The sequence below is a fragment of the Penicillium lagena genome (genome assembly GCF_028827675.1).
Source record: "Penicillium lagena strain IBT 129212 chromosome Unknown utg000001l_segment0_segment0, whole genome shotgun sequence".
NCBI lineage: Eukaryota > Fungi > Ascomycota > Eurotiomycetes > Eurotiales > Aspergillaceae > Penicillium > Penicillium lagena.
In genome coordinates, this window is record NW_026623222.1 from 4,277,395 (window position 1) to 4,296,188 (window position 18,794).

The 18,794-nt window shown below is 50.7% G+C and overlaps 9 protein-coding genes across 9 annotated transcripts; 5 read left to right on the forward strand and 4 right to left on the reverse strand.

The window, feature by feature from the left end:
- Positions 1-15: 15 nt before the first annotated feature.
- N7510_001881 (uncharacterized protein) lies at positions 16-839 on the forward strand (the record flags this gene model as incomplete). The annotated part of the gene is given in 2 exon segments (XM_056973808.1): positions 16-219; positions 237-839. The coding sequence occupies 2 exon segments, from the start codon at positions 16-18 to the stop codon at positions 837-839; spliced, it is 807 nt and encodes a 268-aa protein (XP_056838925.1).
- Positions 840-1,901: 1,062 nt separating this feature from the next.
- On the reverse strand, positions 1,902-3,059 carry N7510_001882 (uncharacterized protein; the record flags this gene model as incomplete). Its single annotated transcript, XM_056973809.1, has 1 exon — positions 1,902-3,059. One exon carries the CDS (start codon positions 3,057-3,059, stop codon positions 1,902-1,904), a length of 1,158 nt encoding a protein of 385 aa, XP_056838926.1.
- Positions 3,060-4,733: 1,674 nt separating this feature from the next.
- Positions 4,734-6,113, reverse strand: N7510_001883 (2OG-Fe(II) oxygenase superfamily protein; the record flags this gene model as incomplete). Its single annotated transcript, XM_056973810.1, has 5 exons — positions 4,734-5,369; positions 5,428-5,571; positions 5,633-5,800; positions 5,854-6,027; positions 6,096-6,113. 5 exons carry the CDS (start codon positions 6,111-6,113, stop codon positions 4,734-4,736), a joined length of 1,140 nt encoding a protein of 379 aa, XP_056838927.1.
- A 637-nt stretch (positions 6,114-6,750) lies between these two features.
- On the forward strand, positions 6,751-8,538 carry N7510_001884 (high-affinity nicotinic acid transporter; the record flags this gene model as incomplete). Its single annotated transcript, XM_056973811.1, has 9 exons — positions 6,751-6,927; positions 6,989-7,141; positions 7,219-7,270; positions 7,329-7,381; positions 7,437-7,503; positions 7,559-7,818; positions 7,873-8,086; positions 8,150-8,235; positions 8,302-8,538. The coding sequence occupies 9 exons, from the start codon at positions 6,751-6,753 to the stop codon at positions 8,536-8,538; spliced, it is 1,299 nt and encodes a 432-aa protein (XP_056838928.1).
- Positions 8,539-8,665: 127 nt separating this feature from the next.
- Positions 8,666-10,321, reverse strand: N7510_001885 (uncharacterized protein; the record flags this gene model as incomplete). The annotated part of the gene is made up of 1 exon (XM_056973812.1): positions 8,666-10,321. One exon carries the CDS (start codon positions 10,319-10,321, stop codon positions 8,666-8,668), a length of 1,656 nt encoding a protein of 551 aa, XP_056838929.1.
- A 993-nt stretch (positions 10,322-11,314) lies between these two features.
- N7510_001886 (uncharacterized protein) lies at positions 11,315-12,208 on the forward strand (the record flags this gene model as incomplete). The annotated part of the gene is made up of 1 exon (XM_056973813.1): positions 11,315-12,208. The coding sequence occupies one exon, from the start codon at positions 11,315-11,317 to the stop codon at positions 12,206-12,208; it is 894 nt and encodes a 297-aa protein (XP_056838930.1).
- Positions 12,209-12,232: 24 nt separating this feature from the next.
- On the reverse strand, positions 12,233-13,845 carry N7510_001887 (MFS transporter; the record flags this gene model as incomplete). The annotated part of the gene is made up of 3 exons (XM_056973814.1): positions 12,233-13,060; positions 13,113-13,569; positions 13,616-13,845. The coding sequence occupies 3 exons, from the start codon at positions 13,843-13,845 to the stop codon at positions 12,233-12,235; spliced, it is 1,515 nt and encodes a 504-aa protein (XP_056838931.1).
- A 771-nt stretch (positions 13,846-14,616) lies between these two features.
- On the forward strand, positions 14,617-16,233 carry N7510_001888 (cytochrome P450; the record flags this gene model as incomplete). Its single annotated transcript, XM_056973815.1, has 4 exons — positions 14,617-15,444; positions 15,491-15,799; positions 15,852-16,018; positions 16,068-16,233. Coding segments are annotated over 4 exons (1,470 nt in total), but the record flags the coding sequence as incomplete, so codon positions are not given.
- A 487-nt stretch (positions 16,234-16,720) lies between these two features.
- Positions 16,721-18,546, forward strand: N7510_001889 (CAIB/BAIF family enzyme; the record flags this gene model as incomplete). The annotated part of the gene is made up of 3 exons (XM_056973816.1): positions 16,721-17,093; positions 17,145-17,443; positions 17,494-18,546. 3 exons carry the CDS (start codon positions 16,721-16,723, stop codon positions 18,544-18,546), a joined length of 1,725 nt encoding a protein of 574 aa, XP_056838933.1.
- Positions 18,547-18,794: the final 248 nt, after the last annotated feature.

Sequence of the window (18,794 nt, forward strand, 5' to 3'; positions counted from 1 at the left end):
CTACACTCTCTCAATATGTCGGGCATACCGACCTACACCTCCGCGCCTGTGAACGCCAACTCCACCACCAACGAAGAAGACACGCACACCACAACCTCGCGCCCCGAACCCGCCACCGCAATCCAGTCCGCGCTCACGACTCCCCCCAACCACCCAATACTTCTGCAACGGCTACAGCACCGTCGTACTCGCCGATCTACACTACCACGCAGCCAGACGGTCCTCCCGCACCTCAGCCCGGCGCGGCGCCTACCTTGCCTATTCCAACGGCGACGACAGCTTCCGGAGGACAGCAGCCACCGCTGGGAAATGTAGCTGCTACAGCGACGACGCCGCTTGCGCCGACGAGTGCAGCTGCTCAGTCTCCGCCGGCGCCTCAGCCCGGCGCGCGTCCTGAGCCTCCTTCTGCGAGTGCAGCAGCCCCATCTGCTATTCCTCCACCGCCAAAAGCAGGCGAACCAATTCCGCCCTCACTGTCTTCTCCTGCTCCCGCTACAGCTACTTCTACTACAGCACCCGCACAGAAACCCTTCACCCAATCCTACTCCTACCAGTCCCCCACCGTGCAGCAGCAACAAGCAATCCCAAACTCGACATCTACCCCCTTCTCCTCGGTATACCAATCCCCCGGCGCGGCGGGGAGACCGCAGGGCCTACCAACGCATTATGGTGGCAGTGGTGGCGGGAGTGGAGGAGTAACGGGAAGTATCTTTGCAGGCGAGGATGAGCCCAGCATGTTCAACACGGCCAAGGCGTGGATGAACACGGCAGGGAACAAGTTAGCGGAGGTGGAGGCGGAGGTCTGGAAGCGGATTAATGATGCGCATGGTGAGAAATAGGGCTGCTGTCAAGCGATGTGCACCTTCTTCGATCATGGGGAGAAGAAAGGAAAGTAACTAAAGTGTTGTTGTCGGTTTAGAGTGATGGACATGGCTGGTTTCGGTAATGCTTGTTTGTTGTTATTTGCTGTGTATGGTTATGGCGAATTCTAATTGTGCATGTTGTTCATCCAAGGCCCAAGGAAAGAAGGAAGGGATGGTGGTTGCATATTATTTTATGATTGAGGTGGATTTTGGGGATTTGTATGGACTGCTCCACACCCAGCTTACCTCTGTATACATAAAGGAATATCTTGCAGGAGAAGGTGATAGGGGTATCGCGGAGAGAAACCAGATATCGGTACAACTATTCGTATACGAAAATTCACGGGTCCTCATTTTACAGATAAGAGTATGCATGCACGTTTCTTAGAAACTATGTACTTGCGGAGTGGAGTCAATTCCTCGATGCAAATAAATGCCCAGTGGAATCAATCAAGATGACCAGGCAATTTGCACCACGCAGTAGCAGACCAACAACCAGACAGATTTTGTACCCAGTACAGTACAATCAAGACGACCAAAGCACATTCTGGTCATGGCAATAGGCTGACCTTTTCCCTCAACCCAGGAATCCGAGATCATTAAAAAATAAGTAAAACCAAAATAGAATCCATCCCAGAGATGTACTGGATGGACTTGATGAAGAAACGCCACAGAGCCCCGATATTTGGGGTAAGCAGTGTCCGGAGCCGGACACTGCAGTGAGTAGAACAGGACCGACGGTGTCAGGAGACCTGCTCAGATTTGATCATAAGACGTGAGGAAAACAAAACCCAGAACGCCGACCCAAGAAACCAATGCATGTTATCGAACCAGTCGCAGTTGAAATAAAAAGTTTGCGAATTTCTGGTCGTGTCTTTTTCAAGATTAAGTGTCGCGAAACAAAAAATGGGCCAACAAGCCCGTCAAGCGCGGTCCGGTCCAGCCTTGACGACCTGATTATGGACGTGGTTTGTGATTCCCAACCCGAAAAAAAAAACGCCGGTGATGATGATATAATGATGGTGATGAATGTGGACTTTACATAGAGCCCAGTCGCAGAAGCGCCTCCACTGCAGCGCGTTCCTGGGTGTCGATGTTGGTAGAGGCGGACTTGGACGGGGCGTTGGCGAAGAGGCCAGTAGGCTGCGGCTTCGCTCGCGCGGTGACGTGGCTGGGCAAGAAACCGCCACCACCGTTCATCGAGCGGGCGCGCAGCGCATCCGCGCCAATCTGCGCCCAGTCCTCTTCGTCGGTGACGTCGCCTTCGCCCCAGTCCTCGTCTTGCATCTCGTCGGGAGCTTCCGAGGAGGAGCAGTACTCGCGCTCGTCGCCATCAAGTGACATCTTGTCAGCCTCATGCTCGAGCATGTCGAGATCCCCATGCGCGCCATAGTCCTCAGAGTACGAGAACGCCGTGGAGTCAGCGCCTATGCTCGTGCCGTAGGGGGCCCGGCCTTTGTTGAGCCAAGCCGTCGAGCGACCCTGGATTTGCAGGCCGCGCTGCTGGAATGAGCCAGGAATACTGGACGGAGGCGAGGTTGCCTGATCGCGCGCGGGCTCTCCTCGGTGGTGCGCGTCCCAGCAGCCCCAACCGGCCTTCTCGAAGATGACATCGCCATCCACTCCGCCGGATTGGCCTCCCTGGCCACGGCCTTCCAGCGCGGAAACAACTAGTCGGCGCGCCTTGGCAGCGGGAATGCTCGAGAAGCCTGGCACCGAGGTGGTCAGGTAGCCCATGACATGACGAATAGCCATCGGGCCCTGGTGCAGCAGGATCTCCGGCAGGTGGTATTTGGCCAGCATGGCGGGCGTGATTGCGCCGGCGCTGTCGGGTTCGTGCGCAGCCTGCTGGGGCTGATCCTGGCTGTTCGCATGCTCGACAGCGTCCTGGAGGTCGATGTCGGAGTCGAGCTGGGGCACTGTCGACAGCGGCGATCCGGGCGAAAAGGTCGCGCGGTGCTTGAAGGCTTGCGGGGGAGGGTAGGGGAGATGGAGTTGGGTGGCGTGGGCAGCATCGCAGGCTGACCAAGACGACGCGACGGGGCACGACCCGACGCGAGTCCCGACCGAGCCTGGGGGATGTCGACGGAGCCAGTCTTGCCGGTAAGAGCCATCGCGATGGTGGAAGTAGACGGTTGACGGGCCATGATGGGCGAAGAAGGAGGAAGGGGGTTGTGTTGGCTGTTTTAATATCATATGAGTCAGACGGTCCAGTGGTTCGCAACTACGAAGGGGCGCCACCGAGCTGATAAGGGGTGGCGACAGTGCCAAAGAAGCATCAACAAAGAACACACATACCTGATACACAGACAACACAAAGAACACGGGTGGTGCAGTGAAGCAGAACGCGACGTGTTCAGGGCTGATGGGGCCGGATGAGGACCACGACGGGAGATGCGACGCGATCGGGGGGAGGAAGATAAGGCGCGATAAGATACAGACCGGGGCGCAAAGCGACGGTCCGGGGGGAAAGTGAGAGTAGAACTTGGATTTAGTCTTGGAGGGAGGGAAGGGAAAGAAAGAAGAAGGAAGAAGAAAGAGCGAGAGAGAGGGAAGGCACAGGCAGGGTAGGAGGGGGCAGAACGTGTGTACAGCAGCAGTAACCATGTGCGGCCAGTCAAGGCGCCAGCAGCCAAGGCGTGGCCGGGCGGACCCGGATTCTTGATTTAGCACTACAGTATATGATTCCTCTTCTAGCTAACTACTGTGTATTATTATTTCACTCTCTTCTACTGCTTTGCCAGTATGACTGTAGATGTTTCTCTCCTTGCCTACCCAGCTGTACCCAAGCATAGTAGCTGTATTCCTACTAGGATGCTAGGAAGTCAGTTCCCTGCCCCCGGACTGGGTAACCCCTCATACTAGACGTTGTAGCGCAACCAGAAACCCCTCAACCCTAGTGCACCACCATTGCAGACTTGGTACCGCCTGATAAGAGCAGCCGATCGCACGTGCGCCACACGCTGGCCCAAATGCGGCCAAGGCCAACAAACGCACACGTCTACCAGTCCGGTTACATCATCGAGTGTACTATTCTTTCTCTTACCTAGAAGTAGTATGTACACCTGGACCTAGACATACATTACACCTTCCATTATTATTCCTATCTTAGGCATGTCTACTTCCTACATACACACAGGTGAGTCTGGACACAAGTGGAGCCTGACGTCACTTGTTCCGGTTCGGAGACGGAGTACTAGAATAAGAAGACCCAACCCACACAACTATTATTATGAGTGTTATTGTTGCGGGAATTATTCTTCTGGTGCAAGTATTCCCATGAGAGTAGACTCCAGCCAATTATGTCCGCATGCAACCAGCATGCCCGTCCGACCTCGGGAATGCTCGCCTCACCCCCGCCTCCGGTATCGCGTTGCCGGGCAAATAATCCCGCGGTATGCATTAATATTACATTGGAACACTCCACTCGATCTAGATTTCTAGCCAGGGACCACACTGACGCATACTCCCGCTCTTCCCGTACCCTGTGGGGAGTGTGGAATGGACCGTTAGCGAGGACGCCTTATTTAGGGCTTGAGGTTTCAAACCCTGTGCCACATGACTCACGTCTGGTCGGGGGGTCTTGCGGCGACTGAGTCGTGTGCTGCGCAGCCCGAGGTGTCTTGATCCTCCGGTACATCAATAATAACTGGTCTGTTAGGCGATACCATGTTTTTAGTAGTGAAAGCCCGTAAAAAGAGACCTAAATACTGCTGCAGTATGATCAACGAAGTAGAAGGCGACTAATGCAGCATGAAGGACAATGTGCCTCCCGTGATATCGTGATATTGAGTGAATATACAATTTTGAGACTAAATCCCATCCTATATACAATCCTGCAAGTCACCCAATGCTGCAAGCACCAGTGATTTACCGAGCCTCATCAACAATCTCAAGGTTACCCACGCGGAACTTCTGGCCCGTCATATCCGCGTAGTTGGTATGGTTGTGATAGTTCTTCACCCGCTCCCTCACATATTGAAGACCACGAACCGGCTCGTTTTCTTCCTGGTTCTCAGGAACCAACCCCAACCGTTTAAGCAGCGGCGACGGCGCCGGCTTGATATCAACATTGTCACCAGGCCGCACGAAGTAGAAGAGACCCAGCCGGTGAATGTGAGCCTGGTCCTTTGGAGGCCGGACGACGCGGTGGGTTGTCGACTTGAGGTACCCGGCAGACCAGAAGTCCAGCGTGTCGCCGACGTTGCAGATAATGCCGCCGTCAACTGGTGGGACGTACTCCCACTTGCCGCTGGGGGTCTTCAGCTGCAGACCGGCGACGGTCTGGTTCCAGAGTAGCGTCAGGGACCCAAAATCTGTGTGTGCACGCGACCAGCTGTTGTCGACCTTCGCATCGTCCTCCTCGCTACGCGGGTGGTAGATCATGTATCGGAGGTGGTCGTCGCCTCTCTCGTCGTACCGGTGTCCGGATGAGAAGTAGTCTTCTGGGAGTTCGAGGAGGATTGCGCAGAGCTCAAATATCTTACTGGCAATTCCGAGGGCGCGCTGAAAATAAAAATCAGTTTATCTGATTGCAGGAACAGTTGTATACTGTTTCACGCACCCGAGAGAAATCCGCCATCTCAGCACGGTAGGGCTCGAAGAACGGATGGAACGGCTGGTCGGCGTATGCCTGGGTGAATTTGGCAAAGTTGAACGACTCAACGTTGTCCTTGACCTCGGTGCCCTTGATCTGCTTTTCGTTTGCCTGCAAGTGATCTCTTGGTTAGGTAGACAGTCGCAGAAAGTAACAATGGAAGACCACATACAGCGCGATAACCAAAGTAGTTGCCATTCGCAAAGTCACACCGGTACTCAGGACGAGTTCGCTCTTCGAGGGGAAGATTGAAAAAGGCCTGGCCGATATCGTACTGTCGTTGGACCTCTTCGTCCGTGAAGCCGGTACCGACAATACTGAAGAAGCCGGTCTCGTGGATCTATATCTTGTTAGCTATCCCGTTCTATCATGCGACAGAGCCAGTTGATTTACTGCGTCACGGAGATCTGCTGCTAATTTTTGCTTGCCGCCAGGCTGATCGAAGGTACTCAGATCGATAGTTTTGATGTTTGCCCATTGCAAGTTCTCTGAAGTCTTAGCCGGCTGCTCCCAATGGGGCAGGTCGGGACCCTGGATAGTAAGTGCTGGCGACATTGCGATGCTTGTCTGAAGTGAATTCACGGCTTCTATTTACTGTGTCTGCTCATGAGGGGGGTTGTCGAATCTCCCCGCACCAGGACGTAAAAGCGCATTTGTACCTTTCTCCCCTCCGATTTTTGGTTGGGCTCATTGGTCGAATGACTTCTTTCATCACACCATCCGCGCCCCCAATCGCAAATATTTTTGACTCTCGGCCAAAATACCGAACTGAAGAACATTTACCTTCAATTCCTTGACCAAATCCCGAATTCCATATCCCGTTCTCTGGTTCTCTCTTATCTCCCCGTACGCTTTTTCAATGATCTCGCGCTTATTCGACACCAGCTCTGGATATGATGCCATCCTTGTCAATATGTCAATTTGAAGGCGTGCTCACTCCCAACTGCTTGTAACTTTTTTTTATAGCGACGATGCCGGTAACTCTCCGTAGAGCTGGAATATTCCGATTCTGTTCGGTTCGCAAGCCCAATCCTGACGCAGACCATCTATCGGCGGCATCAATTTGTCTCCATAACTATTCAGGATGGACTCAATAGATATTCACGACAAGGCGCCTTCTCCCCCGTGAAAGATGTATCGGAGTCTCCGAGCGATGGCCGCAGTCTGGAAGAAACAGTAGATGCTGCCAGTGCTGGGCGCAAAAAGGCTGACAGACATATCTTGATCTGGTATTCTTTTGTCTATCTCGTCATGAGAGTTCATGTTAGCAATATCAGCAACTCAGCCATCATGAACCTGGAGCAGGGGACAGGCATTGAGAAACAGCTGGGCAATCTGAACAGCCAGCAGTGGGCCTGGGTGCTCAGCATTTTCTACTACCCGTACATGTTCGCCGAGCCACTGGCAACGCTGGCACTCAAGCGTTTCGGTCCGAATGTGTGGATGAGTCGCATCATGGTCTCTTGGGTGAGTATCCCGCTCGATAGAAGTCATAGCAAGACAGGGACTGATGAGCAAGGGTATCTAGGGTATTGTTTCGATGTGCCAAGGTGCCACCCAGAACTATGCCGGTATCCTCACAACCCGCTTCTTCCTAGGGCTATGTGAAGCTGGGTTCTACCCTGGTGTCCTCTACCACCTGAGCTTTTGGTACCCAACCAGCAGGCTTCCCCTAAGAATTGTGAGTTGCTCTGTTTTCTTCGATAGCCATTGAGCCAGACTGTACAAAGCAACATTCTGATTAATATGATAACACAGGGCGTCTTCTACGCAAGCGGCATGTTCTCTGGAACTATCAGTGGACTATTGGGTATGTCTAGCAGCCACAAGACAAGGCGAATAGCGCACTGACGAAATCACTCTTCAAGCATACGCAATCTCCTACATGAATGGAATCCGTGGTCTTGCCGGCTGGCGATGGGTAAGCTCCCAGAGGTGAATGTCAAGGTGGTGATATACTGACATGCATAAACTAGTTATTTATCCTCGAAGGCATGCCAGCCATTCTGTGCGGCATCTATACATACTTCTTTCTCCCGAATTGTAGGTTATACCTATCACTACTAACTATGGGGAACTCCCTGCTAATACTCTTCAGACATTGATACGGCCAGATTTCTCAAGCCCGAGGAAAAGGAGGCCCTCCGCGCAGATTTGGCTGAGACTGCGCCGGACATGAAGGCTAAAACATGGAATTTCGACCAGCTCAAAACGGCCTTCAAGGACCCCACGTTTATTCCATTTACTTTTATCTGGATCGGTCATGGTATCGGCGGCTTTGGTATAACTTTTGTCTTGCCGACTGTTATCTACCAGCTGGGTATGACCGATACGGCCATCTCCCAGATTATGACAATGGTGAGTAGCTGCAACCGCAGATTTTTTTTCGACAAGACTAATGACATCCCGAAGCCACCCTATACGTTCAACTTCATCTTCCTCGTCACGATTGCATACTTTGTCCACAAAGGCCGTCTCAATTCCTGGGTTGCTGCTCTTGGAATTGAGGCATTGCAAATAATATGCTATATCCTACTGATTACCGTGAGCGATTCCGTGGCAAGGTATATCTTCGTTATGATTGCCACCGCCGCGTCTCAGAGTTTGTTTCCAATTGTCTGGCCGGGTGAGACCTCTCCATCCCCAAATTCTTCCAACGCTAGTGGCTAATATTGCTACTCTGCGCCAGAGCGTATTCGAGCTGCTCATGGTACAACGGCAGCAGGTGTGGCCATTGGGATGACCAATGGCGCGGCCCAACTGATGGGTATTGTGGTGAGTACCACCGTCTTGAACGTGTCATGATATTGTTTCTCTCGCTAAGACTAGTGCCAATGTTAGGGACCTCAAATCTACCAATCCAAGTTCGGGCCTTACTACCACGTCAGCTACGCCTGCTCTATTGGCTTGCTATGCTTCGCCTGCATGGCAATTGGTAGCTGCTGGTACTTTGTTGTTAGGAATGATCGTCGGTCACGCCAACAGGAAATTTCAGAGACAGACGTATCTGCGGTATCTTCAGTCAAGACGGAGTTACGAGGGTACAGGGCTGACCTCGGAGAATCCGAGGGCCATTGAGCCTCGACTCCACTCTCTACTTGACTCCCTAGTTCAATTTTTGCTTTGACGAAAAGAATTCTATATAAGTACCGCCGCTGTGTATATATCCTTGTAGAGGCCCTTCATACACGAAATGCAGAGAAATCTAAAATTGGTACACATATAGCTCAGCTTTGGGTGAGTCTTTGAAAGTCCCGTGAACCCGCGAACCATAACTTGAGTTGGACTTCTTTGGCTCTACCAAGGTTCCAAAGCAGCCATTTGTGGCATTGGTGCTCAGTATTATCTTTGATACCTGTTTGCCTGAGACGTTCATCGCGATTTTGGCCGGTGCCCAGGAGATGTCTCTTGGAGACCATGAGAATGCCGTGCTGTTGCCGTCAGAAAATCCAACCGTTACATAAAGCAGGCCATCGAGCATTGGTCCAGCATTGGTGGTTTGTCCCAGGTTGTCTGTGCGTTGCCAAACTGGAAATTCCAGGCGGGATCCTGATTTTGGAGGATCATAAGTTGCTTCTATCGTTTGCCAGTTGCGAATCCGACCGTCCAATTGATACGAAATAGGAGGCTCCGGTTGAGCGCTGATATTACTTGCCAGAGGAATGTGAACTGTCGGTGGACATGTGTAGTTCTTGATAGTGTGGTCCTCATTGAACTCGAGAGGAAAGAAAAAAGTGCTGGAGGCCGCTTGGTGGTTATCTCCATGCCAGATTGAGCCGTTCACGACAATGTCTGTAGGCGAGGTGCGGTATCCTAGGTTCCCAGCGACGACAATCGGTCCTTTCGCCGAGGGAAGCACATTTGCGCCCTTATTTTGGCCACCACAACCATCGAGACTGACAAAGCCACCATCGATATAAGGTCCCAATGGGTTCTTCGCGTAGAGGTAATAAATTGGGCCAGCACAATTTTGGCATGTTCTTCCAAACATCATGTACCAATATCCGTCGTGGTAGAAGAAACTGGCGGCCTCGAGATGTAGTCCCTGTGCGTAGAGAGAGCGGGCAGTGCGGATTCTTGCTGATGTCTCGTTGGTGCCCACAGTTGCAGTAAGATTAGGGGCCAGCTTCTGGACCCAGATATCCCAAATAGGCAGTGTATAATAGTCATTGAAAGACAGCATCTCGGTAAAAGGATCCGAGACGATGTAATGGCTCCCGTCAGGTCCAACGGCGACGTCAAAATCGTGGTTGATATGCGTTCCTATCATCAGTCGTGGAGGATCACTCCACGGACCTCCAGGGCTCTTTGAAGTTGTGTAATAGAAATTCCCTTCACTGGGAGAGCCCATATACATCACGTAGTTCCCAGTGGCATTACTGTAACGGACCACGGGCTTTGTCACATTGGCAACCGTGATATCGGGTTGGTAGAAGGTTTCCAGAGTCCATTTGGTGAGATCCGGAGAGGAGTATGACTTGATTCCACAGTTTCCTTTCTCGCCGTACCGGCCGGGTGGATATACGGGTGACTCAGGGAAGTTGATGCCTTCAACAATGCCATAGACAAATATGTTGCCACCACAGCCCCATGTTGCTGAATGCATCCAGTATTTCCCCTCAAAATAGTTCAAGTGGGCTTCGACTTGCTCCCGGCCGTTACCATCCACGGTGAGTGGATAAGTGGGCTTACCGTAAGGAAGACCCTGGAGTGGATGAGGGGGTAGGCCATCGTCATTGTCTAGGATGTCGTCCGTTGCAAAGTTTATATAAGTGGCATAATTAGGGCCGCTGGTTGGAGAGGAGGAAACAAAAGATGCTGCAAGCACTGCAGATGCAGCAAAACTGAAGAGACGAACCATGGCTGAGATCTTGAGACTTGCCTGGCTTCTTACTGAGATGAAAGTTCTTCTGTCCCTTTATATATCTGTGTTAATCAAACTTGATTTAATAAATCAAAATAGTATCCCATCATTAGCTCTCTATATTACGCCATGTGTCCCGATAGCCGTGCCTGAGCGGAAATTTTCGTGAGCAAAGCGGACCATTGAGTTAATCAAACCATGCCTCAGAGAGCAACAAAGATAAAATTATCTGGAACCAAACAGAACACATAATTCCGGCTATCGGGATATTGGAAATCTCGATCTCCCCCGCATTGTCAAATCTGGGGGAAAGGAGTTGTCCGCGTAGTTCATCGGTTCAATCGCGGGTATCGGAGACCGACTCCCGAATATCGGGGGGGGACGGGGGTTGCACTGATCATGTTAGTTATATTGAACCATAGAGTAAGATAACTAATTCTAGCGAAAGAAGAGCCGTGCTAGTTGTATTGTTGGAGCATTAATTGTTGTGTATAGATATGAGACCCCTGAGGCAAGCTCATAGATGTAATAGTCTAACCTAAAGCGATTAGCGCATTACGGGACAGGCATTTCTCTTGGCCAGTTGGATAACTTGATTCATCAGCCCCTACGTGGATATCGGAGACTAATATGGATTCAGCTGCCTTGGGTCGTCGTTCGCATAGAAAGTCAAAGGCAGGATGCTTGCAGTGTAAAAGGAGGAAGGTGAAGGTAAGTCCGCCCAAGTCTGCCTCCCGCCTAGATTATTCACGCTTGTCCCATTCCCAGTGCGATGAACGCAAACCTGTCTGTCGCAACTGTACAGTACACGGCGTAGACTGCTCTTTCGAGGAATTATCGAATCACAGCCAAGGCCGTAAACCTGCTGGATCAGAACAAAGACAAGAGACGACCAGCCCTCGAGGATACATCCCAAGTCCCAATTTAGGTCAATTAGGGCCGCTTCCAGCAGAATTTGCTGTCTTTGATCTTGAACTTTTGCACCATTATATGTCCTCAACCTGCTACACACTATCACGAGTCCCCGCCATACAGTCTGTTTGGCACGAACACGCCCCTCGAATTGGATTCTCCACGCCCTTTGTGTTACATGCACTACTAGCCATTTCCGCGCTTCATCTTGCGCGCTGCGAACCCCATCGGCGTGCTGGCTGTTTCTCTCGGGCACAATGGCACCATGATATCGCCATTCGCAGTGTTGTGCCGGCCGTTCCCTCTCTTGCATCCGAGAATAGTGTCGCACTTTTCTTATTTTCGTCCCTTACATGTATCTTCTCCTGTGCGTGTAACCGCGATGAGGAAAGCTTTTTGACTTTGTTCGAAGGGGGTCGACTATGCGATTGGGTTCGCCTATTTCGCGGAACGAAAACCATTATTGATTCCAGCAGCGAGGACTTCCGCACCGGAAAGCTCGCACCTATCTTTCTAAATGGCTCCCATTCATCAGCTGTGCGCCGTGGGCCACAGGCCATGGTCCTGGGCCAGATGTATGTTTGGGAATTAAAGAGAATGATTGACAAGCAATGCTCTCACAACGAGCCACTTCTGCGAACTTATCAAGAGACCGTAGACAATGTTGGCCGGACGCTGGGAGTGGTTCTGAAATTGGGCGAGGGACGGGGTCTTGAAACAGCAGACGTTTTTGCATGGCTGCTTGAAGTATCGGATGATTACTTGGACCTGTTGCGAACATGGGATCCCATCGCCCTTATCATATTTTCATATTTCTGCGTGGCTCTCCGCCAGATTGAATGGATGTGGTGGATGGAGGGACTCAGTGGGCGACTTATGAAGCAGATAACCTCTGTTCTTGATGAGAAATATTGCAGCTGGCTGAGGTGGCCGAAAGAGCAAATTGGATGGGATACTCTGGGATCTTCATGATAATAATTTAGTTTTAAACAATCGCTAAATAGAAATTCTACTATGATTCCGAAGCTTCTCTCCAAAAAGCTGGAACAGAATCGGAATTGGCGCAATGCCGAGAGCGATGAATGCCAATAAGCTGTTCCCCCATCCCAGTCCAATTGCATTGTATAGCTTCAACCCGCACAAAGGCAGAAGACCTCCCATTAGACTGCGCAGAACGGTACACGCTGCAATTGCACTGGCAGCATGAATAGTAAATGCGTCGACCAAGTAGGTCTGGACACACATAAGTATGATAATCATACCGTATCCAGTGACGGCATTACCAATCTCAGGAACAATCCAGTGGACGTGTTTGTCTGTCGACCAACCATAGATAAAAAGCCCAATGGGAACAGACAGAGCACCAGGAAATGTCATGTAAAATGGGAGCCGATCCTCTGGTTGGAGAGTTTCCTGTCGCTGGATCTTTAATTTGATCCTGCGATCGCTAAGGTATGCACTGTATGCAAGGCCCACGAGCATACCAACGCCGCTACCCAAAAATGAAAGGCCACTTGTTCCAGCGGAAAACCCATATTGACCCTCGAAAACTTCGGTGAAGGTTGTGAAAAGGATATAAAGAAGACCGTAAAGAACTGCGATATAGATGGACAGCGAGGCCACGATGGGTGAGAGCAGCAGCATCTTGGTTGGCCGTACCAGGCTTCTCAAAAAGAGTTCTTTGGGCGAAGCACCAGAACTCAAGCGAGAAGTGTAGGACTCGTTCCCCGTTGTTTTCCGCAGTCGAGCCGCCTTTCGTTCCAGGAGGATTGGGGTATATGTTTCGGGGACTGCAAAGAAGAAGACAATGGACGCAGCACCACCCTGTGGGAAAAAGTCAGAATAGGTTTCATAATTCACGAAGGGGCTTTTATACCGCTATTGAAAGCACCCAAAATACCCATCTCCAACTCGTTGCCTCGACTAGAAACCCACCAGCAACGGGGCCAATGATGGGACCAAAAAGCGGTCCTAATGACCACAAGGCCATTGCTTTGCCTCGGCTTTGTGGCGGTATAAGATCTGCAATCGTGCCACTACCCAAGGTTGTGGGTGTCACGCCGGCGAATCCACAAAGGAATCGGAAAACAATCAGCGACGCCAGATTTGGAGCAACGGCGCTAGCAATGTTGAATATCAGAAACAGGACGTTGCAGGTATTGTAGACGATTGTTCGACCATAATGTTCGCTTAGTGGTGCAACGACCAGAGGCCCAAATGCAAATCCCAGGACATAGATCGAGACTATGAAAGTCGCAAGGAGAGCAGAGTTGATACCGAAGTCAGCCATGACCTGCGGGACACCAGGAGCGAACATTGAAGATGCCAGAGGACTATTCTGGTAAGTATAGATCGAAACAAGGTTTTTATGGTACGTACGTCAGAAAGGTAATGAAGGAGACGATCCCGACAATGGTCCATTTGCGTGCGTTGCTCCAATTCATCGGATTTGCAGGGTCTTGATCGGGAGGATCATCCCAAAATACCTCAAACTCACTTCCTTCATTCTTGCTCCCTATGTCTTCCTCCTTGATTTCCTTCACTCCGTCTGTAGTTCCTTGACTTCTATTTCCAGGAGGAGATGTCTCTGCAGAGGCTCTGGGCGACATCGCTCCGCATGCGTTATAACCATGGACGAGTGTGGTTGTTTTTTGTTGCACATGGAGAATATGGCAAATTATTATACTGAGCGTGTATTTCTGCTGATGGCTTTCACGGGAATGAATGTTTCCGATTCATTTTATGGAGATGAAATGCATAAGAGAAGGCTCGTCATTTGATCGTTAAGCGGGCTCGTATTCGGAACGGAGAAATCATGATTGGTCGTTTATTTAGTTCAGTAGCAACAATGTGGGGTTGTAGAGCATTTATGCTTCACAAAGATCCAGAGCCAGAGGCCCAAAACCTGCAGTTCGCACTTCAAAAAAGGAGTTGGTAGTTTGCAATTGTGAAATACTGCTCCATGGACCCTTTCTTCTATCTAGCTGCTTAATTGAGCCACCCAATGTTCAATAACGTAAAATAGAAATGATCTACATCGTGTTCGGGTTCGGGCTCGGCTTTGGACGAAACGGAAACTACTTCTCCCGACATAATGGCAGGGGGTATCCTATTTGTGCAAGCCCAGTTCCAATATCAATACCTTGTTTCTTCAAGATGATATCTTGATTTTCAAGTGGCTTCTGATCCATTCCAGGATATGGTGACACTGACACACTAAGCATTTAGACTCTGCAAATTGCACCGGCACTGTCCTCATAAAGAACGTGGGATCTTCTCCTCAAAAACCCCCGCTTTCACAACAATTGAAAAGATGCTTTTCGAAAATACAGCTCTTGATGTGAAGTCCGGGGCAGCCATTTGTATTTTCACAGTGAGTTCAAATGCTTCCGGATAATATCTTCGCTAACGAAAAACAGGCCGTTTCGTACCTCATCACCAAAGCTATTTATAATGTCTTCTTCCATCCTCTCAGCCGCTTTCCTGGTCCAATATCCCACGCACTGAGCCGTCTCCCCTATTGCGTGCGGGCGGCCAGAGGAACACTCCCATTTGATATGCTGGAGCTCCACAATCGCTATGGTGACATTGTCCGGATTGCGCCAGATGAGCTGGCTTTCTCCCACCCTGATGCATGGAAAGATATCATGGGACACAAAAAAGGCGAGCCAGAAATGGAAAAAGCTCGATGGTTCTATCAGCCGCTTGAAGACGAGCCACTTCATATCGTTAATGAAACGAGAGAGCAACATGGGCAGCTGCGGCGGCAAATGGCTCATGGGTTTTCGGAGAAGGCGATGAGGGACCAAGAGCCATTGATCCGGAAGTATGCTGACCTCCTACTTGAAAAATTGCGCGGATTTAGCAAAGAAGGAAAACCAGTTGTTCTCTCAGATTGGTACAACTATACGACATTCGACATTATTGGAGATTTGGCTTTTGGAGAGCCCTTCGGCTGTTTGGCAGGGTCAAATTATGACGAATGGATTGCAGGCATCTTTCAAGCAGGACGAGTGGGCACCATTTTACAGAGTCTATCGTTTTATCCATGGGTCAAACACGCTTTGTTGTCACTGGTTCCCCAATCAATTCAAGAGGGTCGCAAGCGACACAAGAAGCGGACCTCGGCAAAAATGGCTCGACGAATGCAAAATAGCGAAGGACGACCTGATCTTATTGAGGGGCTATTGAGGAAGAAAGACGAATTGGTACGTAAAAAAGTTCTTGACTTGCGTCGGTATCTAACAGGTCCAGAATCTCGGCGTCGAAAATCTGGTTGCAAATGCGGAAATTCTCATCATCGGGGGCTCTGAAACTACTGCGTCGTTATTGAGCGGAGTGACATATTTCCTGCTTGAGAATTCTGATGTCTACAAAACATTGACTGAAGAGGTTCGCTCAACATTTCAAAGTCAAGAAGATATCAATTTGATCTCTGTGACTAAATTGCCATACATGTTGGCTTGTCTTGACGAGGCACTTCGCATGTTTCCACCCGTTGCAAATGGTCTCCCTCGTGTCTGCCATGGAGCGGTGATCTCAGGACAATACATCCCAGAGAATGTCAGTTAGCCTGAGATTATCTTCTGCACCTCTGCTGATCACCAATCTATAGACCTATGTCTCCATTCATCACTGGGCGCTCTATCGCCGACAAGAGTACTTTGCTGAGCCCAACACCTATCACCCAGAGCGCTTTTTGGGAGATGCTAAGTTCGAGAATGACCGTCGAGAAGTCTTGCAACCATTTCATGTTGGCCCGAGAAATTGTCTCGGAAGGAAGTAAGTATAAGTTCTTTTTTGGTCGACTTGATTGCTGACTTGTTGTTAGTCTTGCATATAGCGAGATGCGTCTAATTCTTGCTCTGATAGTCTTCAATTTCGACATGAAGATTTCGGACGACTGTCATGATTGGATTAAGCAAAGGAATTTCCTTATGTGGCAAAAGGGTCCATTGAAAGTCCATTTGACACCGGTGTCGAAAGATTCCTCATGAGCGCGGGCGCACCTTAGTTTTTCAATAGTTATCACAAAAAACAAATGCTCTCAAGTACAGTTATTCTAGACTAAATCTATACAATCCCTCAGTGTGGGAGTGTTTATCCACGTGATCTCCGCTTCCGATCCGAATCATCGGCTTCCGACAGTCCTAAACGGAACGTCGCGGGGCTCTCAGTTCTGGAGCTCTTTGACGTGGGTGCAAGCGCCCACATCCGCAGTGGCTAAAAGCGTCCAACCGACGCGCACCCGACGGTCAACTTGGAGTTCAGCCGAATCTGAGATGACGGTTTATATTTATTGTCACCCGCGACTCCCATTTCTTGACTTTCTATATTCTCCACCGTTCAATACTACGTACTGCCTGCAATCCACGACCCAGAACCTTGGCAAGATATTGCAGAGCATCCCCTACCCGTTTCACGTCACACTAAGTACAAGGAAAAAAATTCATCCATTGATCGGCCCCAGAAAGAACAGCCAACATGGCCAGTGACGGCACTATATATTCACCCGTCCTCGAGACGAGCAGGATCTTCTCCGATCTCTGCGAGCAGTCGGAGCGTCTAAATCTGCCGGCTGAAGTGGTGGCGAACAAAGATCGGGTCTCGTTTTCCACCAGCCACAACGAGATCTACTACCCGATCCCGTTCAAAGAGACCGAGACGCTCGCCGCGCTGAAGGGGATCGAGGGCTCTGTAGCTGCTGCAATCGCAGATCTGCGCTTTGGGTGCAATGCGAAACCCCGCGGCGTCCAGGTTAGCCTGGAGGGTGCCACCGCGTTCGGATGCCAGGCGTACATGGCTAAGGTGGATGGATTGTCTAAACTGGACCCGAATGTGAAGTCCAAGTTAAAGGGTAAGCTGTTTTTCATTATCGGTCACTGTTGTTTCTAATTGTATCTCTCAGACACGGATTTGTTGGCGGCCCAGTCAAACGGCTATCGTCGCATGTCGGCGAATCTCTACAAGACCAAGAACCCGGGCGAATTCTTTCATATTCATGGATCACTCGAGGCATCCACAACGCTTAATATGATCGGCCTGGAGGGCCACCGGCCAGATCTGACCGATTATGAAGAGATCATTAAGGTGATTGAGAGCCAAGTGCAGAAGTATTCCGTTGCCGAGCTGGAGCAGATGAACAAGAACCGGCGGCAGGCTGGCGTGACGGCGTACAAGTACGAGGACTTCATTAAGACTCCTCATGTAAGATTTCCTCCTCTATTTTTCACGCTCCGACCTCCTAACCCTCCCAGGGAAAACTCAATGTGCAAGAACCTCCATGGAAAGTCACTCAGCTGCCTGGCAATCTGCCTCCGACTCCCTTCCCAACCAGCCGCAATGGGAGTAAGAAGATCCTAGAGGGCATCAAAGTCTTGGAAATGTGCCGAATCATCGCCGGCCCAACCGTTGCACGCATTCTGGGCGAATACGGCGCCGATGTCTTGAAGATCACCAGCCCGAACTTATCCGACGTGCCTTTCTTCCAGGTTGACGGCAATATGGGCAAGCATGCAGCAGATCTCGACTTGAAGACTGAGGCAGGACGACAGGTATTCGAGAGGCTGCTAGAAGACGTCGATGTCATCGTGGACGGGTATCGTCCCGGCGCGCTGGAGAAGTTGGGCTATGGCCCGCAGATGATGGCGGCACTGGCCGAGAAGCGCGGCAAGGGCATTGTGTACGTCAACGAGAACTGTTTCGGGTACGAAGGCGAGTGGGCCGGACGGGCTGGATGGCAGCAGATTGCCGACTGCGTCACTGGGATTGCCTGGGCACAGGGCAAGTTCATGGGTCTTTCCACGCCCATTGTGCCTCCATTTCCCATCTCCGACTACGGAACTGGCTGTATGGGCGCCATCGCCGCGCTCTCGGGTCTATACCACCGCGCTAAGACCGGCGGTTCTTACCACGGCAAGGCATCACTGATGCACTACGACTTGCTGCTGTTTGCAGTTGGCCAGTACCCTGCTGAAGTGCAGAAGGAACTCCTTGCCGCACAGCCGCCTGAGTTCTTCAAGCTCCGCCACTGCGATAGCGTCGACCGCATCTCGTCGACTGTCCTGAAGGCCATGCAGGCCCGTTTCCCGCACCTGTACACATCTGCCGGCGAGAGTGTGGACGGTCGCCAGCCGCTGACTGAGCGATGGTTCTCTCGTGCGTATAATGCAGACGTGGAAGTTGTGCGGCCGGTTGCTGTTGTGGGGGGTGTGGAGAATCGGTTCGTGCGTGCGAGCCGCCCGAATGGCACAGATCAACCGACGTGGGAGGATTTCCAGAAGGATGAAGAGGATGTGAGGAAGTGCTAAAATAGGTGATTTTTCTTATAGCATTGTAAATGAAGATTGCATCTTTGTTTATCTTTGAATCAGTGTTTTCCATCCGACAGACCGAGAGTGATGACTATCTTCTAGTATCTGCAACCGTCGGAAAACAGTAGATCAGTTTCAATCCTTGTTAAACAGCTATCGGGTGCGTACTCGCTAGACACTAAACCTGTCTCATAGTTAACCTATAGTCTAGGCACAATTTAATAGACCATGTACTGACCTAACCA